The sequence below is a fragment of the Lagopus leucura genome, unplaced genomic scaffold, assembly GCF_019238085.1.
Source record: "Lagopus leucura isolate 7727_CA_CO unplaced genomic scaffold, USGS_WTPT01 Super-Scaffold_100157, whole genome shotgun sequence".
In the NCBI taxonomy this organism is placed as follows: Eukaryota; Metazoa; Chordata; class Aves; order Galliformes; family Phasianidae; genus Lagopus; species Lagopus leucura.
In genome coordinates, this window is record NW_024962334.1 from 20692986 (window position 1) to 20715579 (window position 22594).

The window sequence follows — 22594 nt, forward strand, 5'->3', positions numbered from 1 at the left end:
CGGCAGAGCGCGGCCGGGATGCGGCATGGCTGTGGGCTCCGCGAAGATGCCGCCGCCGTGTGAGGGCGCGGAGCCGGCCCGCAGCTGGAGCCCCGGCGGCGGAGCTCCCGAGCCGCCGCCGGTGCAGCTGCGGCAGAAGCTGCGGGAGCTGCCGGCGCTGCTGCGGAGCGGGCTGACGCTGCGGAGGAAGAGCGCGGCCGCCGCCGGGCAGCGGGTGAGTGCGCGGGCAGCCCGCGGGCAGCGGCCGCCGCGGCGGGGATCGCGCAGGCGGGCGGGGCGGTGCCCGGAGCGGGGCAGCGGGGAGGCGGGCGGCCCCCGGGAGGAGGTGCCCGCGGGGCGACCCTCGGTGAGCATCGAGCAGCGCCGTGGGTGGGCGCCGGCCGTGCCCTGGGCTCCGTGCTCGGCCCTCCTCGTCCTCTCCGCGGGCACGCTTGGGGACCGGAGCCGTGAAGTTCAGCGCGGCCTCGAGCTCTTGAAGCTGGAGCGAGCGGCTTCGTGGCGCCGTCCGCGTCTCCGACGGAGAGTGAGGCTGTGGGGCGGGGAAGCCTGCAGAGATCCCTGCCGTGACACTCTGGGCTCGGGGATGGCTCATAGCACGGCCTCAGTAGACCGGCTTGGCGCGTTCAGCGCCCTGGCAATGCACGGCGTGGCCTCCACGTCTGGGAGCCGCCACGAGAACCTCTCACTCCTTGAAGCTGTATGTGGGGGGCACTGCTGCCAAGTCACAGAAAATTCACTGACAGGCCGAACCTGGCCTCAGCCCCGTCATCCCACAGCCAAAATGAGAGGGCTAGCTTCGTCCGTGCAGCAAATGGGGTGAGCTGCTGTGTGGCTGCGATGCGTTGACCCACAGCTCTGTGCTCAGTGTGTGTCTGTACCCAGGTCAGTGTTGTGGTGCTCTACCCATGTGAGTACACACACGAGGATATTGTGAGATATAGCAGAGTGAATTTCAAGGGAAACTTCCTGCTTTGTTGTTAGAAGATACACACGTGAGGAAGATAAGTAGGGTTAAGATAGCACACAGTTTATGGCAAAATGGCTATTTGTGAGTGGTGTTTTGATTCAGAGCCCTGTTTGAGAGTGAGGTTTTTTCTGAAGTGAGTCTGACATGCAGAATAAAGACCAGTCTGTGTGGAGGTTACCGATGATTTTTATTGCTCAGGTTAAATTGTAATCCACCTGGCAACTGCCCATCCAAGGCAGGGCTAAGGGGATTTAGTCCGTTGTCAATGGCCAAGCCTCCTTTGCCTTAGCAGAGTGTTTATGATAGGTATCCATCTTCTAGTGAAGATAAGACATTTTCTGGATTCTGAAATGAATTTGATTTATTCCACCTCTAAAGCACACTGCAGGAACAGCGGGCTGAGCCTCCTGTGAGGAGGCAAAGAGCATCTCAGGACAGCTGTCTGGCTCATTTGGAGTATGTCTAAATGCAGTTTTGGTATAGGTGATTCACGGCACTTCAGCGATGTGCTGTGCAAAGCAGGCTCAGGTCCATCATTGTGGTTGTTCTTCATGGGTATTGAAAGCATTTAATAAACATGATAAGGGCAGATGTGGCTCAATGTGCTCGATGGTGATCAGCTGATGGCTGGACAAGGTGACCTTAGAGGTCTTTTCCAACCCTAATGATTGTATGATTCTACTGTGAGTACTTACTATGTAAATATTTGGAGTTGGCAAGTTCACGCCCTGGTGAGAACGCAGGGTGGCTTCTAGGTCACACAGTTCCTTGATAGTCTTTGCTGAAGTCTTGGTCCTATCTTGCTTCCTGACAGCTGAGGCTCTGCCCATACGAGCAGATGTGCTGTGTTTTGCACAGAGAGAGAAAAAGATTCAGTGCTGTTTTCATATGTGGTCTTGCATCATGGTGGTATACTCTGTGCTTTGTCTTGCAGAGTTATTCTTGACCTGTCCACCTAGGCAGGGAGATGGCTGGAGAGAGGCTGTGAGCTGGTCAGGAGTCAACCCAGCAGCTCTAGGGCCAGTGGGCAATGCTATGTGGAGATGCCGTGCCAGTGACTTAGCGCTATGTGACGAGGGGACTGCCTGCTCTGCCACCTCCTGGTCTGCAGGGTTCTGCCTTTCCCCAGGATCCAGCTGGAATTCCTGCAGGTGTCTGCTGAGGTGTCCTAGTGTATACTTTTAAACATGGCTATCACGTTGAAAAAGCCTTAAAATATGATTATGGAAAGGTTGGTTAAAACAAATATGAAACAAAGATCTCTCAATTCCAGCTTAACAATGTATTTCAGGTGAATCCAAATTCAGTGTTTGGTGCCATTTGCTCATGAAATCACCATTTCCCCCTCCTTCAAAATTTCAGTCTGAACTTAGTCTCCAGTGACTTTTTCTTTGTGCTTTTTTGTTTGTTCAAACACCAAGCTGGGAGCTTTATTTGTCCAGCTGGTTTCACCAGGAATGTTGCTCACAGAGGTGCACTGTTTTCAAGTAAGTGCTGACCAGCTGAAATTCCAGTTTGTTTAATTTCCTATAAAAATATGATGACCCCCTGAGCAGGGCGTTCTGCCTCTCATGCTGACTTGCTGAGGGACTGCCTGTGGTGCAGTTTGCTTCCTCATCTATAAAACAAGGATAATCTATGTGCGCGTGCTTAGAGGGTATGGATAATAAAATATAATGGAAATATTAAGGGATGCTATAATTATTGTAAGGATGCACTTCACTGCATGCTGTTAGAATACTTCCTGTGGTGTAGGAAAGCATTGAGTAGTACACAAAAAATGGAATAAATTTTGCAAACCAATGTGGGGTGGAATGCGTTTTTTTAAATCAGTTTGGGCCATGACCCTTGACATCAGACTGTTTGACAACTTGTGTCCAGAGATGGAGATAATTGGAAAACGTAATAAAAAACGGAGATGAAATAAGTTGAGCATACTTCTTTCTGTCCAGTGAACCCAAAGACCAGGATACCAGTGGGAATTTTGGCTTTCTGTATAAGGACACAGCTGATTTTAATACATGTGAAGAACACAGAGATGCAAAAGCACCTTGTCAGAAGGTTGCAGCAATCACCCTGCTTGCACTTTCCTGTTTGGTGGGTCCAGGTAAATAGCAATACACTGCACTACTCCCATCATTTAGATAAGGCTCTAATCCCTCTGCAGGGAGGCCCAATGCTTTTTTAAAGCTCCTGAACTTTGAACTGGATGTTGGCGTTGTTGCTGACGGTGGATTTCCTTCTGTTTGGTCTAAGGGCAGGTCTAGCACAGATGTCTGCGGTGGCTGTGGAGGTTTGGCTGCAGTGAGTTGAGGGATGGATGGGCTTTATTCCTCTTCCTCTGCTTGGTGCTTTGTTCCTGCCAGATAAAACTGTGGAAAACGATCCAGCCTTTTGCGGTGCTGGTTTTATTTTATTTACTTACTTATTTATTTATTGTCTTTAGGAGGGTGGGCGGATTTAGCTTGGTTCCTTGATGGGGGCTGTATGCATGTCACAGCCCAGTAGGGCTCATGCAGGAGCAGAGGAGGGATGCATTTCATTGGCTCAGTGTGCCTTGTGCAGCTGTTCCCCTTGTGCGTGCTTTCTCACAACCTTTGCAGAGTAGGAGCCTTCTGTTTTTCCAGTTTGCCTCCTTGAAGCTTGTGTTAGGTATACAGTCAATAGGCATGAGTATTTAAGCTATTAACTAGTTTTGCTGTCCTCTCTGGCTATAGTGTTAACTATTTGTGAGGATAGTCGTTGCTCCTGGTCACAATAGTGTTGTTGGAAAATATTTTGAGGATCAACAGAGCTACTTGGATACTCTGTTGCTCTGATGTTGTAGATACGTACAAATCTTCACCATGGTCCAGGCCTTCAACCTTGCTTGATTGATGAGATACCATGACTGTCTTCTCTTCTGAGATTCTGTAATGACTTCTGTGAGGCTCCCAATGGTCTTCAGCCAATCAAATGTTTTCAGATGCTCTTACACCAAGAGAACCTGTCCCTGTTTGGGTGATAACTGCTGTGCGTAAATCAGCACGTCAACTGATGGTAAGGTTACAGGTTGAAAATAGATCAAGGAGTTAGGATATGAAGGCCGGGAGTTTATATGAGTTCAGAGGAGACTGGGGAAATTCATGGAAGGGAAATTTATTGAACACAGATAATTGATAATCCTCATCAAGCTGGAAAGTTCCTGAGCTGAAAATAATTGGAGGGTTGGAGGGTATTAGAGAGATCTGTCATATATTCTGGCACTGGCAGCTGTTGTGCTATTGCAGAGAACTCATCTTTGGCAGGGAGAAAAGTCAAATAATATGCAATCTGTTTTAATTAAATGAAGCATCCTAACCCCTCTTAGCCTACATTTTGGTAAACTTTTATCCATCTCTCATAAGAAGCTTTCAGTTGCTTACCTCATTCAAGTTACTTTCCTCGAATCAGTTCATGCCAGGATTGGAGGAGCCATTAGTGTTGTAAATGAGGTTTCTCCAGGACACTAGAAATTCCCTGTTGGAAATACTCAGAATTTCCCATACTTCTTTTCATGGCTAAAATACGTTGGTGGTTCATAGATACCTTTTGATTGAGCCAGGCATATAGGTCTGCCTCATATTCATTCTGACAACTGACATTTACAGCAGTCCGTATTCTTCTTCATCTTGCTACTGCTGGAGTGACCTTGTATCTCAGGCTGCTGCTTTACATCCTTCTCCTTATATTCCAGTCCTCAGAGTCACCACATCTTCCAGTATGCCATTCTGTTTACATTTGTTTCAACAACATCTCCTGTTTTGCATCGTCAACACATTTCACTAGCACATTTATTCTTGTTTGACGGACGTTAATGAGAGGAGTAGAAGAAAAAAATTAGGAGAACAATTACTCTGATACCTATATTTGTATATGCTACAGAGGATTTACCTTTGGAGTTTTTCCTGCGTTAAACAGATGTGGTGTTGTTGCGCATGTACACTATACTGATTGAAATCAGGGCACAGGAAGACTGGATTGTGTCAGTGAATCGAAAGTTTTACTGTCACAGCTACTATTGAAGTGGGCTGATTGATATTGGTGACATTTTACTTTAAAGCCTGCCACTGGGGCTCTACTTAGAACTTAATACCTTGATCATTTTGGCAATTATTATGGGACTAAAAATAGGTTCGGTAAGTAGTCTTGAATTTTTCCTATTGTAATCAGGCTTATTATTCCTGCTAAATGTATTTGATTAAGATAATTGTCTTTAACAGTATCTTTAGCTTGTCAAGGCTGTGAGTGGTGACACATGAAATGTTGAGTAATGAGTAAAATAACTTAGCGACAGTGACCATGGTAGCTGGCGGGGAATTGCAGTGTCTCATGTGTTTTTTTTTGCATAATGATTTGTTTCATAGTCAGTGTTCAGTGAATTACTAAGTTGAGAATACTTCTTAATTAGCCCATGTGTTACTACATCTGAGGAATTATGCCTGCGTTTGATTAATTACAGCTGAAGGGGGCCTAAGGCAAACCCACCCCTCTGCCCCTCCAAGTGACTTGGGAAGCTCTGCAGAACCCCCAGTGGTTGTTGTGCCCAAGGCTGGGGTTAGTCTGCTTGCCAAATGGTGCCCACAGCTTGTGGCTACTCTAGTACTGTAGGAGCAGCTGGCAGTGCCTAGGCTGGCATCTCTGCTGCTTTCTGGTGCTCCTGGGTAGGTGCAAGTGCTGCAGTCTGTGCACAGGGAAGAGGTGCCATCGTGTGGCTTCCATTCATGGGAGAACACACAACATGTCTTCTTGTTGCAGAAAATGCATGAGCTTGCTCCAGGCTATAAGGTAGGTTCTGAGTTTCCTTTTTTTTTTTTTTTTTTGGCTGGAGCATATCCTGATAAGTCCCTCTCTCATCCATAATCAACTGCTAGAAGTCATCTTTAACCCCTGTGCTTTGCTGCAAATTGAGCTCGGATTTGAACTCATGAGCTTGAGATTTTACCCATTTTTTTAAAGTGCTTTAAGTGCTGCTTTTTGTGTATTTTTGCATTAAGAATAGAATCATCAGTTAGAGACTGATTAAAATATGAGTCAGTCCTGCATGTTTTTTTATTTCTGGCTTAACAAAGGTATCCCTACTTTCACTTTTGGTTCTGCTCCTGTTTCAGTAGGACATGGCCTTCAGAACCTTGGGTGGGGTGCTGTGGTGTGTGGGTTGGAAATCCATCAAGGAAATCTATGTATCAAATAAGATCAGCTCCACCGAAGTTAAAAGGAAATACTTGTATCTAAATACTCGCAAATGCACCTTGAGGAGAAGGCTTGATTTACTTGTGAGCTGATGGTGTTTCCTTAGTCAGAGCTAAACAATTCACTTTGAAGAGTGGTATTCTTTAATTTCCTTGGTTGCAAACCTGCATCATTGGTTAATTCACACTAGATTTCCCAGATGCTGAGGTGAATGAACAAGCACTGCGCTGTACAATTATGACAAACTGTGTTAAGGTTTGTATTCAACTGCTGCTACTCATACAGCCCCAGTGGTTTGAATGCCTTTCTGTACTGAGAGGAAATAACAAAACAAGCTGTGCATTTTTATGCTAATGAAAATGCTGAAAATAAGAGGTGATAGCTTTTTGAAAGGAAAAAAATAGGAAAGCAGAATATGGTATCTTTTTAACATAACTCACAGAAAGCCATTGCAATAGGACAGACGTTTTATCCTTAATATATAATTAAAGTAATATTTCATATACTGGAAAGGATGTTGCTTGTTATTTATGGAATCTATGGGCCTTAGACTAAAGATTCTGTGTCTTTAAGATGGTTTATGTTTTCCTTTTGTGTTCATTACAGGTTTCTCTGGGAGAACTAGGTTTAAACCTGGCCACTAAAAAGTGGAATATTTACTTCTGCAGAGAGGAGAGCAGCCCCTCAGAAAGAGATCTGGGCAGAGATTCTGCCTGATGGCAAGTTGAACATGAGCCAGCAGTGTGCCCTGGCAGTCCGAAGGGCCAACTGTAACCTGGGGTGCCCCAGGCCCAGCACTGCCACCTGACAAGAGGAGGGATTGTCCTGCTCTGCTCTGTGCTGTGCGGCCTTACATCCAGCACTGGGTGCAATCTAGGAAGGACACAAAACTATTAGAGGGGGTCTAAAGGGGGGTATGAGGATGGTGAAGGTTCTTGAGGGCTAGATGTATGAAGAGGGGCTCATACATTATAGGGGCTTGCATTCATGTTTGAATAATGACCCCTAGCACTGGTCAAGGCTCAGTTTGGAGCTGCAGTACAGCACAGAAAACAGAATGCCTTCTAACCTTGGGCAGTGTAAGAGTGCCCTGCTCTGTAGCCCCCCATGCTGTCTTAGGTCACTCACAGCATTGCTCTGATGAAGGTGGCAGGCTGCAATTCTTTGTGCACAAATTCAGAAACCTCACTTTCCCTGAGTCTTGCATGTCTCTTAGGGATCATATGTATGGATCAATTTCAGTGGAGTATTTCATGTTTTTAGTATTGGCTGCATAAATATTATATATGTGACACCTTTTGATTTAAACTTTTCCATTGCAGCTGTGGTTTTGCCAAGAGTTTAAGGATACAAATGAAGTCACTGAAGCTCTCAAGTTAAAAGCCATGGGGGCAGGTTCTGAATATTTTCCTCCTTAAGTTCCCAATGTAAAGGGCAGTGTTTATTCATAATTGTCACAGTATCTTTTATCTCAGTTAACTTATGATTTGACTTGGGTTAGGCTGACCTTCAAGATGATCTATTTACGGCCATTGTATTAATCTGGGGTCAATTATTAAAATTCTACAGTATAATTTCTGTTTTAATGAATTCCTCTTCACGACATGTTGTCCTGGAGAGAAGATGGCTGACCAACATACTAAAAGTCAGTATGGTTTCTGTAGTGTGAACATAGTTTGCTAACTTAGGAGAAAACTCTTCAGTCTATATAAATACGTCCCAGTAGAGCTGTATTCAGAGCTCTAGAGGAGAGGCTGTCCTGCTTTGAGAGTGCTCTTTGTCTTCCTTTCATCAAAGGGAGCTGCCTTTCTATTCTTGCTTCCTGAACCTCGTACCAAAGCCCATGCTTCATTGAGAGATGTGGACTGGAGAAGTAAGAAAACAAAAATTTCAGAGGCCAATGGTCTTGTTGCTTCATTATAGAATCAGTTCTGATCTGACTATGTGTGCTCTTCATCTGCTGGGAGCTCTTCCTGCTGCTGGTCCTTCTAAGCATCTTTGCAGATTGCTTGTTAAAGTAATTACTAAGACCACAGAACAAGCAGCACCAAAGAGAAAGGTGGTTGTCTGCAAAGATGACACTGCCCAAGATGTACGTGGCAAACCAGGCCCTTCCACTGGATGGATTATAGTGTGCAGATCAGTCCTGAGGAGCAGTCAACAAGTGGAAGTACTACATTTTTTGAATTAAAAACAAACAACAGAAAATTGAGGTCCAGACCACTTGTGAGCCTCAATAATTTATTATGTATTTGTGGGAGGTTAGGGAGAGAGGGCAGGTGGTTGAGCTTTACTTGTTTATTTTTTTTTTAAGATGATAAGCATTTAATTGTGGTTTTCCGGGCCAAGTTCTGACTTAGATAGTTACTAAATGATTCCAAAACACTTTGTGATTTCAGTTGGATGTGCTAATCACTTACTGTCATGGCCTGCTACTATATGCTGTTGAGCAGATGCTCCGTTTCATCCCAAAGGTGAATGTACTTCACTGATGCATAAATTGATTTTTTAAATATGGAAAGTAGGGAGAAAAACAATATGCATGCATGGCTGGCTACGCAATTTGCAGAGCTGTTGTTTGTGTACTGGCTTACTGAAGGAATGAGCTAGAGAAATCTGTTAAAACTGATCTGGATCCCTGCTCATGCACAGCCCAGCATTTCATTGCATTTCTGCACTGCCTGAAGCCCTTGTCAGTGGCAGCAAATCTGGGGAGTGCGGGTTGCCAGTCTGTTGCTGAATCTGTCCTCTGGGATGAACCGAGGCTCACAGCGTCTGTGAAGGAAGGCCAAGTACATGGGACATGCCAGTCTGAAGTGAACAAAAGCAGAATCCAGCTGTTAGCTGCCAAAGTATAAAGGTATGGGCACAGCATACCCCCTGCTTTCCAGTATGCTTCAGCTAGATCCTGCTAGATGTATCATAAAAACTTATAAAATGTAAGCAGAATTTGACTTCTGTTCAAAGAGAGAGAATGAAACTATCAGGTCCAGAAATGAAACTCAGATACTTTGAAAAACTTACAGCATACAAACATTTGTAAAGATGCTTTTCTCATCTCAAAGATTGTTTACAGGTGATGAAAAGACCCTCTCTCTTTCTAACTTGGTATCCAGTGAGTGGGTAGAACTGGTCGGCCTGTTAGAGCATAGTCATTTGTAAGCATTATCTTTGACAGCGATTGCTGGAACAAAACACATAAAATGCACAAATAATAGTGGCAATTAAATGAGTACATCTATTTATATTTTTATTACATCCAGCAGATATTTAATTTCTTGTTTTATCTCATTAAACGGACAGTTCCCAAACGAGTTTCAGATTTGTTTTACCAAAGCTATTTATTTAATTTTGCCTTTTACTGCACTTGAGTGAAAGGTTGCAAATCAATAGGTCTCTTAGGTTGCCAGGACATGCATTAGGACTGGTGAGCCACCAAGCTCAGCAATGTGATGCTTTTGGATTTTTTTTTTTTTCTTTTCATTGAGATATCTGTTTTCACTTAATACAATGTGTGAATAAACTAAGAATTTATCTGAAATCCTGCTAAAAAGTCCCTATGAGTTGATTATTTGCAATTCAGTGTGGCAATAAATATTTACATTACACTGGTAGAAGTTTTATGTTTAAAAAAAAATAAAAATCTGATTATTTCAAAGGAAGCAGTGCAGACAGAAAACATTGTAGTGGATCAAGATGTTGGTTCATCTGGTCATATGTCCACAAATTTTAAGGTTAATTTGACAGATAATGATAACTGCAAATAAAAGTTTCTTACCCTCTCAAGAATAACTGATAACATTGGGTGAATGCTATGTAGTCTGCCTTACACATGGTCTTTTTCTAGATTCAAATAGCTGGACATACCTTATATTCTGATGCTTACAGGTAGTTACGGCTGTTCATGCTTTTCATACAGAAATCCAGCCTTTCAATGAACTGTCTGGTATTTTGGCTTCAGGCTTATGTTGGAACTTGCACTTGTGGATCTTTGTTATGACGTTTGATGATAGTGACATTACAATGGAAGGAACAGTGTTTTGTTTTCCTTTGTTTATGAAAACATTTATTTTTTATCAATTTCAAATATTCCACCTTTCATTTCAGTGACTATTTTGTCCATTTATTCCTATCAGGAAACTCCTGTCTTCTGTACAGTCTATTCTTAAGTATTCTTTTTTACAGAAATCATTTAAAGCAATGTCTCTATATGACTCATTCCATCTGTGGAAAGTCCCTTTCTCAGGGCTGTTTTTGTTACCTGGTGTATTGGAAATGCTGACTCACAGCTTGAGCCAGTGACTGAGCACCTAGTAGGAAGGCAGGGCCAACTCAGGAGAGCTCAGGTGCAAGCAATGCACCTAAGTGACTGGAAACTCTGGAGCCAGGATCCATCCCTTTCCAGACCTCATTTAAGGGTTGGCAGTGGAGGTGAGGATCTCATCTGGAGATCCGTGCCTACCTGAGGACCGTACAGGCCTTCTGAAGGTAAACAGCTTCTTTATTTTTGTGCCTACTGCTGTTGTGTTTATGCTCATCCTTGCTTCCTGCAGCTTTAGTCTTGCTGCCCTGCTGTCATTGTTGCACTTGCCATTGCATTACACCTAGTTTTGAGCTTTGTCTGCTTTGGCAATGTCCCTTTAAGCTTGGAATGGCTTGTGCTGAATGTAATCCAGATGGGACTAAACTGCTGTGTTCTACACATCATACGCTTTCCTCCCTTTCTCCATTGTGTGCTTTTCATCTAAACCATTTGCTATCTTTTTAGAGCTTTTGGTGGCATAGATTAGTTTTTGCCGATCTTTAGGTTTTCACAAGTGTTCACATTGCTTTCTTTATATTAAAGGAGTTGATTTTAAACGAGATAAGATGTCAGCATTCTGTTCCTTCTGCTGGTCATTGCTTTGTATTTCATGTTGAAGATAATTTAATATGGAGCTATCTACACATACCTTGACTAGATCCATCTGAACTTGTTTATAGACTTCTGATTTTTGACTGACTAAAATAAGCAAAACTTGCTTATCATGCTACTGTGTTATATTAAACAGCATTCAGCTGAAGATGTAACACTGAGGTGCCTTCACGTTTTTCTATTCAGAAGGAAAACAGATTGCTTAATCCTGTACTTGTCCTTCATTAGTTAGCTATTGCTTGATCAGTTACAGTATTTGTCTCACCAGAAAAGACTGCTGTTGTTTCTTCAGGGGAATGTTACACACCAAGTTGAGCCTATGATCTCTACTGGAGGTATAGCGATGAAGTATATATTGCAGTGTAGATGGTCTCTGAACGTGCAAGAAAACCAGCTAATTTCATGCCAGTCTTTACCAATATACCAATATATGTCAAAGATTGTGTTGTTCTTGTAAACAAAAAACAGAAAATAATCCCATTCTCTCCCCAGTCCTTTAACCTCTCCCAAAAAGAGTGGTAATGGGTGGTGAAACTCCTATGAAATGTGCTCACAACTGATTGGAAGGCACTGTGGAGAGTGGTAACCAGCAACTTTGTCCAATAATCATTGAGCGATATCCTACAAGTGTGTTTTGATTCTGCTAACATCAGTATTTTCTTTAAAAGCTACAGTGATGGAATAGAGAGTATGCTTATTAAGAGTTAGATACCCATCTAATGAACAAAGAATGAATGGGGAGGAGAGGAAGAAAGTGTTTTGTTCTTCGTTTTTTATCCTTGGCAACTCTGGGGCAAAACTGTTGTTCTGAGCAAAGCTATCTAACTGAAATCAGTGACAAAGACTTCTGAAGAACATTGCATTACAGACTGTTCTCGAAACTTGTAAACTTATCTAATAAGATTGTAGGTACAAAGTGTTTCAGCAGTAGACTGTTGCATTTAAGCATAAAATATAGCTAGCAGAGCTATACTGGTGTTAAATAAAAGTTGTGTTCTTAGTAAACTCTTTAAAAACCCATTCATTGCAGTTGTAGAAAAGGACTTATTCAGTTGCTAATTAACAGCAAAATGTGTTACAGGAAAATTTATGGCAAGAGAATGGGAGTGGATAAGGAAACATAAAACTAATTTCAGAGAAGCTGCCTAGAGGCAATAATAAGTGCTCTTCAGAGACTGGAGGCAAAAAACCACCTTGTGGCACTGAAAGATCTAGGGGTACAGTTTATGAGACTTCCAAAACTAGAAATTTGTTTCATTTTTTAAAATTATTTATCTTGAATTAAGGATAAAAACAGACTGGCTCTTTGTCCATTACTGTAGCATTTTCTGATGTTATCTGACTTTTAGGAACAAAGCTAAATGCTGAGGGTCTGTGAGTCATTTTCTCTTCAGCCTGGGCCAACTAACTCCAGTTTCAGTATGTGTATGCTTCTTTCTATGTAACATGACTTTTTCCCTCCCAAGTTAGTCATTTTTATCTCTTGGCACAAGCATAGCAGTTGAAAACATCAACAAGCGTGAGGTATGTGAAAAACATGCAATTGGGCCTCCCATGTAATCTTCCAAACCCAGAGCCCTGTTGCCATTACTTTGTTGTTGATGAACCCACCTGATCTTTTGATTGTATCTTGTTTGATGGAGTAGGGACGTGAATTCCAAAGCAAAATTTTGCTTATCAGAAATGATGTCTGAGACCCTCTGCAGCTGTCTTCTCTGGTGCCTTGAAAAGACTGACAAAACATAGTAGATTAAGCGTAGCAAATTCATACCCAAGTCACACCAGAGACGTATTGGTCTTGTCTTTTGAAAATAGGGTGAGAGGGAGAGTGTCCTGATGAGGTGCACACAGCATGAGGATGATGATAACATCTGGTCTGTAGGGTTAACCATATGCTTCCCAAATAACTGTATTTCTCATCCCTGTTCTCTTCATTCTTCCTGTGTCTGCACATCAGAATTGTCTGTCTCTGTACTCAGGTATGAAGAAGGTGCTTAAACTGTTTCACTAGTTTAATTTAATAATTGAATGGTGACTAAAAAGATACACTACTGGCTTGCTTCAAACTGGTGAAGTCCTTGTTGATACTGAGACAACAACTGGTTTGAAGCCATGTCTAAAAAGGTAGTGTGTGAAAGGATGGAGAAGTGAGCAAACTGATTGGGGTGAAAATTACACTGTTTTGTGAACTGTTTTTGAGAAATGGATATCTCAAAATCTTCCAGCAAGTCTTTGGCGGGGCATCCAGGCTGGCCCATGCTGGTTTGTTGAAGTGATTCTGGAAGACAGCTAGGATGTCACTGGCATCTTGGTTTTTGTTAGTGTTTGTAGAAACTTTGGTGGAGTATCTCTGCTAGTGTCTGATAGATCAATAGCTGTAGTGGGGAAAGCATCAGTGTATAACTGTTTTGGATCATTCTGCTTCCTCAATTTTAGTCTAAATTCTCTTATTAGAGAGCATTTTTTGTGAACACACTGCTTGGAGCAACTTGTAAATATAGCTCCGCAGCATCTTCCTTCTCTCCCACCTCCTATTTTGCATAGGTCGGAAAATGTTTTCTGTCTTGAAATGATATTAGTTAATAACTTCTCAGTGTGGGTGGGCTGGTAACCAGGTTACAGTGGGCAACTGGAAGGAGGATAACAGCATATTGAAGTGATCAGTGTTGCAAGCATTGGCTATGATGCAGAATATTAAAGATGAGGAAGGTTAATTCTTGTTGCCTCAACACCTAAAAGGTATGGTCAGCCTTTTAGCTCAGACTTTAATTTCTAGTGGACAGTGTATCTCTTTAGGGATTTTACAATTTTAAGATTCTGATTTGTTTCTCTATCCAACTATCTGAAAGGGGATTGAAGCAAAGATGGCATTGGTCTCTTCTCTCTGATGTCAAGTGATAGGATGTGAAGAAATGGTCTTAATTTGTGCTGGGGAGGTTTACAGCAGGTATCAGGAAGAATTTTCAGAGAGTGTAGTCATGCACTGGAACAGGCTGCCCAGGGAAGTGGTGGAGTCTCCATACTTGGAAATAATTAAGAGACACGTAGATGTGGCACTGAGGGATGTGGTTTAGTGGTGAGACTCAGTAGGTCAGGTTGATGGCTGGACTTGATGATACTAAGATTCATTTCCAATGTAAATGATTCCATGATTTTCTGACTCAGTCCAGTGAAGCAGAAGAAGGTGGCTCAGTTTGGAGTTGCTGTTTCATGTGTGTATGTATAGGGGGGTCCGGAAAGGAACAGTGATGAGTGTGGTAGGGCATGGTGGATGCTGGACCAAGTAGCACAGGGAATGATTGAGCTACTGTTTAGGCTGATGGTCAGAAGCTCTTCAGATATGCTTTTCCTTGTACTGTCTGCCAGGACTGTCTTTCCTCCGGTGGTGGAAATGTGATGCTGTAGAAAGGCATTAATGTGTGCATTCCTTCCTCTGATAGTGCTACAGTGCCAGCAGACTGGCGTGCTGGCTCTTTGAGGTTGTACTGTTCAGGATATGTTCAGCTACTCTGGCTATGAGTAATGCAGAGCTTATTCCACTTTTGTTTCATACATAATGGTTTACACAATTGATAAACGTGCTTAAATCCAGGTTATGTTTCACTTCTCTCTTATGTATTCTAATAAGTATAATTGCTTTAAAAATAGATGTACTGCTACCACTGGTAACTTTACTGGAAGGATGGGATATTTCTCTGAGCTGTTATTTCAGATTCTGCATATGCAGGCTCTGGTTACTACCTCATGTCTGTTTTGAAACAACCTTATACTGGTGATCCGCAGCTTTCAAGGCAAGAGGCTTCTGTTTAAAAACAAGAGCATATCATCAATTGAGCAGGAAGGTTGCTTAATAAAGTTTCGTTGGACTATGCCAGGTACCATTAAGTTTTATCATAATCTTCTGGTACATACTTTCTGGATTGTCCCCATATCTGGCTGTTATCTGGTGTGTTCCATGGTGAGATGTGTAACTCCCAAACAGTTTTTCCACAAAAGCAATCTTCTTTGCAACTCCTGGTATAGTGAGATTGTATTGAAATTATAGGGAATGCAACCTCTGTGTTAAGACACATCTGATGCCAGTATGTATGCTCAAATTCATGACATACAATTCACCTCAAGTTCCTGCACCAATATCATATTCTGGACTTTTTTGCCCCACTACATAGATGTTATTTAATGCTAATTTAGACTGTAGTACATTTTTTTACTTTTTTTTCCATATGCATTGGAATATGGGAATAAGATTGACTAGGACATACACGTCATATGGTGGAACTTCTGTTGGGATGCAGAACTAGATAATAGTTGCAAATGCAGTTAAAGGTTAATTAATTCAGATCATTTAATCAGATTTAAAAATAGAAACATCTTTTAATCCACTATCTTTCAGACTGTTTTTTTTTCCTCATTAAGAAACAGTCTTTCTTTGTAAAGGAAAAACAAAGGTGCCTTTATATACGTTTAAAGGATTCCTAATATATATAAGAAATGAACCAAAGAGAAAGAAACTCTGCTCATAACAGGTCTTGTTTTGCCAGAGTTGTTGTAGGAGCTTGGGAATCATCAGATTTAATAACCTAATGTGGAAAGAGAGACTCTTTCCAGAGTGGGACCAGGAAGGAAGACTGGAAGGAAGGAAGATCTGCTTTATTTATTTATTTTAGAGTAGGCTTTGTGAAATAATTCATATGTACTGTCTCCTGAATGGGTTTGGTGCAGTGCAGTTGAATACTTCCTTTTCCTTTGAGTGGGACTTCATTACAGAAAGTGTTAATTTTTATAAGCTACTATGTTGAGTTGTGACTTTTTTTTTTTAGCTTGGTTGAACGCCTGTGTTCTGTAAGCCTACTATGAGGTGCAGGATGACCTGCCCAGGTGTTGTCTGTCTGGCCCATGCTGTGTAGGAAGTAAACAGTGAATGCAGTGTACTTAAAATGTTCTTCATTGAAGAGCCCTTGTAAGTCTGTAAGCCTTGTATTTTCAAATGTCTCTTGTTGGAGTGAGGCCTTGCCCTTCAATAGTGAACAGGAACAGGAAAATCTTCATGGTGCTGACTCCCTGTTACCAGCTGGAAAATGTGAGATGATAAAGAAAACACTAGCCCTCACACAGAGTGGGCTGACTTACACAGCAGGACTTTTATTTTGAGACTTAGTTGGGCATTACAGAGAATAAATTCAGAATAACGAAACAAAAAGTAGGTCACTCTGAAACCAATGCCTCCTATTTATTTCCATGGAAACAACAACAGATACAAAGAGCACAGTAACACGGTTTGGTAGAGCAAATTCTCAGCTACAAAACATTATTTTTTTCAAGGGTCATCATTATTAGCTATGCATTTTTACCAGTGATGACCAAGACAGCCTCCACACTGCTCTTGTTTAAAAAAAAAACAAAAAACAAAACAAAAAAACAAAAAAACCCAAAAACATCTGCACCAGTGGAGGTGACCCACTATTCCACAGCTGCTAAAATGGCACTGTTGCAAGGAAAAGGTTGCCCACACAGTCCATCTTTTGTTGTCCTGAACAGATGGAAATCAGAAAGCACCAAATCTGGAATATACAGTGGATGTGGTGGGAAGTCCAGCCAAGATTTTCAATGTGCCCCTTGGTTTTCAAACTGGTAAGGGGCCTGCTGGTATGGTGTTGCAAGAGAAAGGTTGTTTTTTCTGGCAGTTCGAGCCTTCAGCTCAGTCAGCATCACGAGGCAGAGGTCAGAGTTGATGGTTTGTCTGGGTTCCAGGAAATCCAGAACTGTTGCTCCTTTCCTATCCCAAAAGATAGCGCACATCGCTTTACTTGAACTACTTCTTTAATGGGGAATTTGCAGGTTGCCACTCCATGGACTGATAATTTGACTTCAGCTCATAGTGGTGGCAACCCGTCTAGTCACCACTGATAATTTGATCCAGGAAACTGTCATCTTCTGCCTCATCTTGGTTCAGCTGGTCCCAACAATCTTGTAGACAGTGTTCTTTCTGTTCCTGTGAGAGACCTGGCACAAACTGCAGTTTTCCAGTGTTGACACAGTTGTTTCCAATACACTGAAGCTGATATTCGGCTCCTTACAGGGTTTTCTGGTCATAATCTACCAACATGCCTGGATGAGCTGATCGAGATGCTTGTCTTTCTCGTGGTGTGACAACTGTGCATGGCTGTCTGGAATATGGATTGCCTTTCACATTGCTGTCACCACTGCCGAAATGCAGCACCTATTGCCTCACTGTGCTCACATCCACTGATTAATCACCATAAATGTTCAGCAAGCATCTGTGGAATGTCAATAGGTGCCATTGTGCTTTTTGTTCTTTTATTTTTCCTGAGGAATTCAGTTCCATGCGCTTCTGATGCATTTCCATGTCAGACACCATTTTATCAGACTGCTTCTCTGCTACCATCTGTTGTATGCAACAAAATGTAACAAAATATTAGTGGGAAGGTTCAGCCTCTACTGCCATAACACTAGCATCCTTCTCTGATGTTGTGGGCCAACATAATGAAATGGGAGGCATTACTTTTGGAGCAGCACTTGTATAATGTGACGTATTTCTGTCCTTCATTAATATCAGTTGTGTGTAAGCAAATGTTATATGAATAAAGAATGAACATGAAGATGTCAGAAGAAAGGTAGATAATTAAAATTAGGGATAGAGAGTACCAGCAGGGAAATCTGCCTCTTTGGAACAGAAATCTTGCCTAAATTGAGACAGTGTGTTTTTCTGTGCTTGGACTTGTATTCTAGAAGGAAATCCACATCTAAAAGTTCCTGAAATGGTTGTATAACCTTATGGGGTGTTGATCACATCAGTTTGTTTATTAATATCTTAATCTGTGCAAGATATGTCATTTATGTTATTTGGATATGATCTTATCATACTCAGTTAAAACTTGTGTCTACTAAGTACTTGGTGGTTGAGCTATTTTTCCATGCATAAAAATTTAGAAGGGTCATCTGTGTCTTGCATCTGCAGTTTTATGATTCTGCAACATCTCAGTGTATTGAAAGCTAAATTTACGTAAGCTACTTTTGGTGTATGTTCATGTATGTTAGACTCCTATTCAAGTTCTAGTCCTAAATCTAATGGTTATTGCACTCTTCTTTTCATGTTACTCTAGATGCTGAATATTCAGAATTAAATAGTAGGTGAACTGCCTTTATTTTTCAAGTCTCACAGTATCTTAGTGGTAACAGGTCTCCTTTTGGAGATGGCATGCACTTGAGTTTTCATTTGTTTCTGCTTCAACACCCAGACCAAAGGTTTCCAAGAACAAGAAGATGTTATCTAGGTTAGGTTCTGCAAGGTGTTTGAAAGTGTTGTGCAAAGCTGCAATGGAGTTGCACCTGCTGAGGGCAGGTGGGGAATTCTTGGAGCTACTTTGCCTAGAAGTTGAGTGGGTGACTCAAGGGAACAATTCTTGATTTATTTTTTTTCCTTGAGAATTGAGTGCTTCTTAAGCTTCTCGCACAGTGAAGCCTTGACTGCCTTGTGGAACTAAAATAGTTAAACTTCAGTAGTTCTTCTACAAACAAGTAAATTACAGCTGTTCTTATGGAAGTGGTTAAGAACTCCCACTATTCAGTCCATAGCTGGTTGGCACAGGTTTGCGCCAAGAGCTACTGTCAGTGAAATTCATATTGTTCCCACGAGGTCATGTGGTGGAGTGCTGCCAATACAAACCACATGCCTCCAGATTCTCAAACTGTTAAGACTGCAGTGTGAGCTTATTTCATTGTAGCTTGTTCATACGGCTTGGGGGCTTCTCCCACTCCTTGAAAATCTTAGCAGTAAGAAAAGCAGAAGTTAATAGTTTAATTCAAGCCATGAGCACAGCCAGTCTTGACAATCATCCCTTGAGATGTCCAAGGGTAGGTTGGATAGGGCCCTGGGTAACCTGAGCTAGTTGCCTCATCTGGGAGCTGGGAACCCTTCTTGTGGTGGGGGATTTGGAACTGGATGATCACTGAGGTCCCTTCCAACCTAAGCCATTCTAAAGTGCTTCACAGAACAGAGTGCCGTCCTTTCCACATAAAGTCATTTGCCTTCCTGTGCAGAAGATTGGTACCAAACCAGAGAGAGATGCAGGAGTGAACCAGAGCACCGAGACCTCTAGGTTGGACACTGCAAAATCAGACTGTCAGTTCTTAGGAACAAAGAACTTGAACGTTTTGTTCAGGTATCTCATCAAAAGTGAAGCATCCGTTGTGTACCTGAAAGGAATAGTTGCACACTTTTCAAAAAAGAGGGTTTGGGAAATTACTGTGTGATTGATGTATGCAGGCAGTGGTAAAAATGGAACTCCCTAAAATAGTAAATAACATTAAAACATACCTTTTTACACTTGTAAAATAATTTCTGGAACATCAACATGCAGCTCGTGCAGGAAAAAATAAATCTCAAATATAGTCATTTCTCAAATAAGCTAAACTGATGCAATTTACTGAAAGATATTTTCGTAAATCATAATGAAAGCACTGAATTTTAACTGTCTTTTTGTATGTGATGAATTAAATGAGCTGCTGTTATTGAAATCTATAAAACTGTTTCTTTATTTGTAAATTGCTTTTGAATAAATTAAGATTTTAATGGATTTTCTTATTCAATAATATATACTTTGTATTGACATTGTAAGCTATTTATTCTGTCGGGCTTGTTCACAGTTATTTGCAGAGTATTTGCCGGTGTTTGAAGACTTATTCCTCTGTCTGTGGAGAGGTTTTCTCTAAAATAGTGGCAGCGGTTTTAGATATTTTTGCCTTTCAGCTGCTTGTCACATCTCGTGCAGCAGAGGTGAGTGTTGTAGGCGACTGCAATATAGGCGAGGCAGTGCAACAGGTGAGTCTCCTTGCAGCAGTGTCATCAGGGTAATTCGTGGGAATGCTCATAGGTCTGTACAGAGGAAAACCAGCTTGCTTGCTGGAGGGCCTCACACAGCAGGAGGATTGGTACAACTCCCTGGCTGTGCAGTGAGTGGCTGTTAGTAATGCGTGAGATGAATCACCTGATTAATTGATTATCTACTCTAAAAGTTTCATTATATTTAATCCCTAATAAGTGTGGGTTACTGAAGGCCAAGTTCTGGCACCAGGAGTGCCTGCAGTAACATTGATGGCAGAGTTAGGCCTTTTTTTTCTTTCTTTTTTTTACAGTCATCTCAGCATACTCAGTGGCTGAGATCTGGCACTTCATGTGGTATGTTCTAGTTGTGAGTTGTGTTTCCCATGGGTCGGTATTGGAGTCTATCCTGTTCAGTATTTTTATTGGTGACCTAGATAAGGGGATTGGATGTACCCTCAGTAAATTTGCAGATGACGCTAAACTGGAAGAAAATGTTAATCTACATGTGGATAGGAAAGCCCTACAAGAGGGATCTGGACAGGCTGGATCCCTGTGCTGAGGCTAATAGGATGAACTTCAACAAGACGAAGTTCCATTTAAATGCTGTACTAAGGGACATGGTTTAGTGGGGAAATGTTGGTGGTAGTTAGACAGTTGGACTGGGGGTCTTTTCCAACCTTGCTGATTCTATGATTCTTCGTTGGGAGAGACTTCGATGAAAAGCTGGTAAGATTTTCAGAGCCTTTTATTAAACAATGGCTGTGTCTACAGAAGCATCTGCAATTGCTCTGCATCTCTATGAACTTTATCCCATGCTTGATGAAGCTGATTCAAGGAGGAAAATTAAGCTGACCAGCTGAATCGAGGAGTGATGGGATAGGAGATTATACAATTATTTGAGTTGGAAGAGAAGCATTCTTGTCCAGCCCCTGCCCTGTGTGGAAACTTGAAAGCTAGAGTGGTTGTGTACGATCTTATCCAGTCAAGTAATGAAAGCTCCAGGAAGGAGCTTTGGCAGCTGCTGGTCTCCCTGTAGGTCCTGGCTCTGCACAACCAGCCTCTGCCAACCTCAGAGCCACCGTCTTCCCAGCTGCTCCAAGAACTAGTAGAAATCGTAATAGTTCACTTGATTTGATAGGTTAGGCGAGGGAGCTATGCATAGCTGTCATGATGACTGTATGAAACGTTATCCCTCTCTGAACCTGAAATTCAATTCCATGGAGAAAGGGGCATAAAGATTAGTAAGGTTTTTTCTTTCTCTTCCCTCTTTCCATAACATTTAAATAATGAGCCTGAAAATTTATTTGCAGGATCCCCTGTGCTATGATGCAGCTGCTGACGTGCGTTACATTAGTCTGACTACTACCAGCATGATGATAGTAATGATCTAGCATGATAACTTTGACTTTAGCCTCGCCATCTTATGGCCTCGCCATTCTGCCCCCCACACCTTAGATATTTATAGACCTGGATCAGGTCCCTTCTCAGTCTTCTTTTCTCAAGGCTGAACAGACCCAGTTCACTCAGCCTTTCCTCATAGGAGAGATGCTCCAGGCCCTCCACCATCTTTGTGGCCCTCAGCTGGACTCCTTCCAAGAGATCCCTGTCTTTTTTGTACTGGGGAGCCCAGAACTGGATGCAGTACTCCAGATGAGGTCTTACCAGGGCAGAGTAGAGGGGGAGGATCACCTCCCTCGACCTGTTGGCCACGCTCTTTTTAATGCACCCCAGTAAGCCATTGGCCTTTTTGGCCACAAGGGCACACTGCTGGCTCATGGCCAACCTGTCGTCCACCAGCACACCCAGGTCCCTCTCTGCAGAGCTCCCCTCCAGCAGCTCATCCCCCAACCTGTACTGGTGCATGGAATTATTCCTCCCCAGATGCAAGACTCTACACTTGCAGAAGAAGAAGTGGTATTAATTAAATATGAAGATATTAGAGAAATAGGTATTGAGGAAATAGATATATTTGACAGCGGGATCCTGTTTGAGGAGTGACATCTGGTAGAGGGCGGTAAGGGTTTTCCTTACTAAAAGGGGTGTGTGTGTCTTTGACAACAGGTTGGCCAGCCTGGTAAGGAGGGCTTTAAAATAGGTAAGATGAGTTAAAGGGAGGGCTATATAGATGGGGTACAAAACATGGCTTGAGTTGCAGTGCCCCCAGTGGGTGAGATCAGCTGGGACGTGCACACAGAACATGGTCATAATTGTAAGTTATACATTTTGGTGAGAACTTTGTCCTTCTCCTCTTTCCCTGCTAATTTGAGAATGTAATAAATTCAATACTTTTCCTTTATGACTTGCTTATAATTGAGTAGTGTACAAGAAAGAACAAATCAGATACTTGTATCTAAATGAGGTGCTGTCTGTGGTAGTTTGATTGAAAATAAGATCTGTACAGAGATAGCATACCTTTACAAGAGTGGAAGCCATACTATATTTTTGGGGAACAATCTATATGTGGTATTTTTCTTCCATGATGTCACTTTGCCATACTGATGATGACATTCTTCACCTTGTTTTTCCTAAATTTACTTTTTACTAATACATGCTTGTGAGTCAGACTGCCTGCCTCACAGTATTTCTTTACTAAGTTGATGTGCCATCCCCCTTTTTTCCTTTTTTCCTTTTTTCCTTTTTTCCTTTTTTCCTTTTT

At 42.1% G+C, this 22594-nt stretch overlaps 1 protein-coding gene across 1 annotated transcript in view; it reads left to right on the forward strand.

Annotated features, from left to right (window-relative positions):
- Nucleotides 1-25: 25 nt before the first annotated feature.
- RAPGEF5 (Rap guanine nucleotide exchange factor 5) overlaps nt 26-22594 on the forward strand; it is a 151656-nt gene continuing 129087 nt past the window's right edge. Inside the window, exon 1 of the mRNA XM_042888225.1 lies at nt 26-214. Within this exon, the coding sequence (XP_042744159.1) occupies nt 26-214 (189 nt within the window). The remainder of the gene's footprint in view (nt 215-22594) is intronic.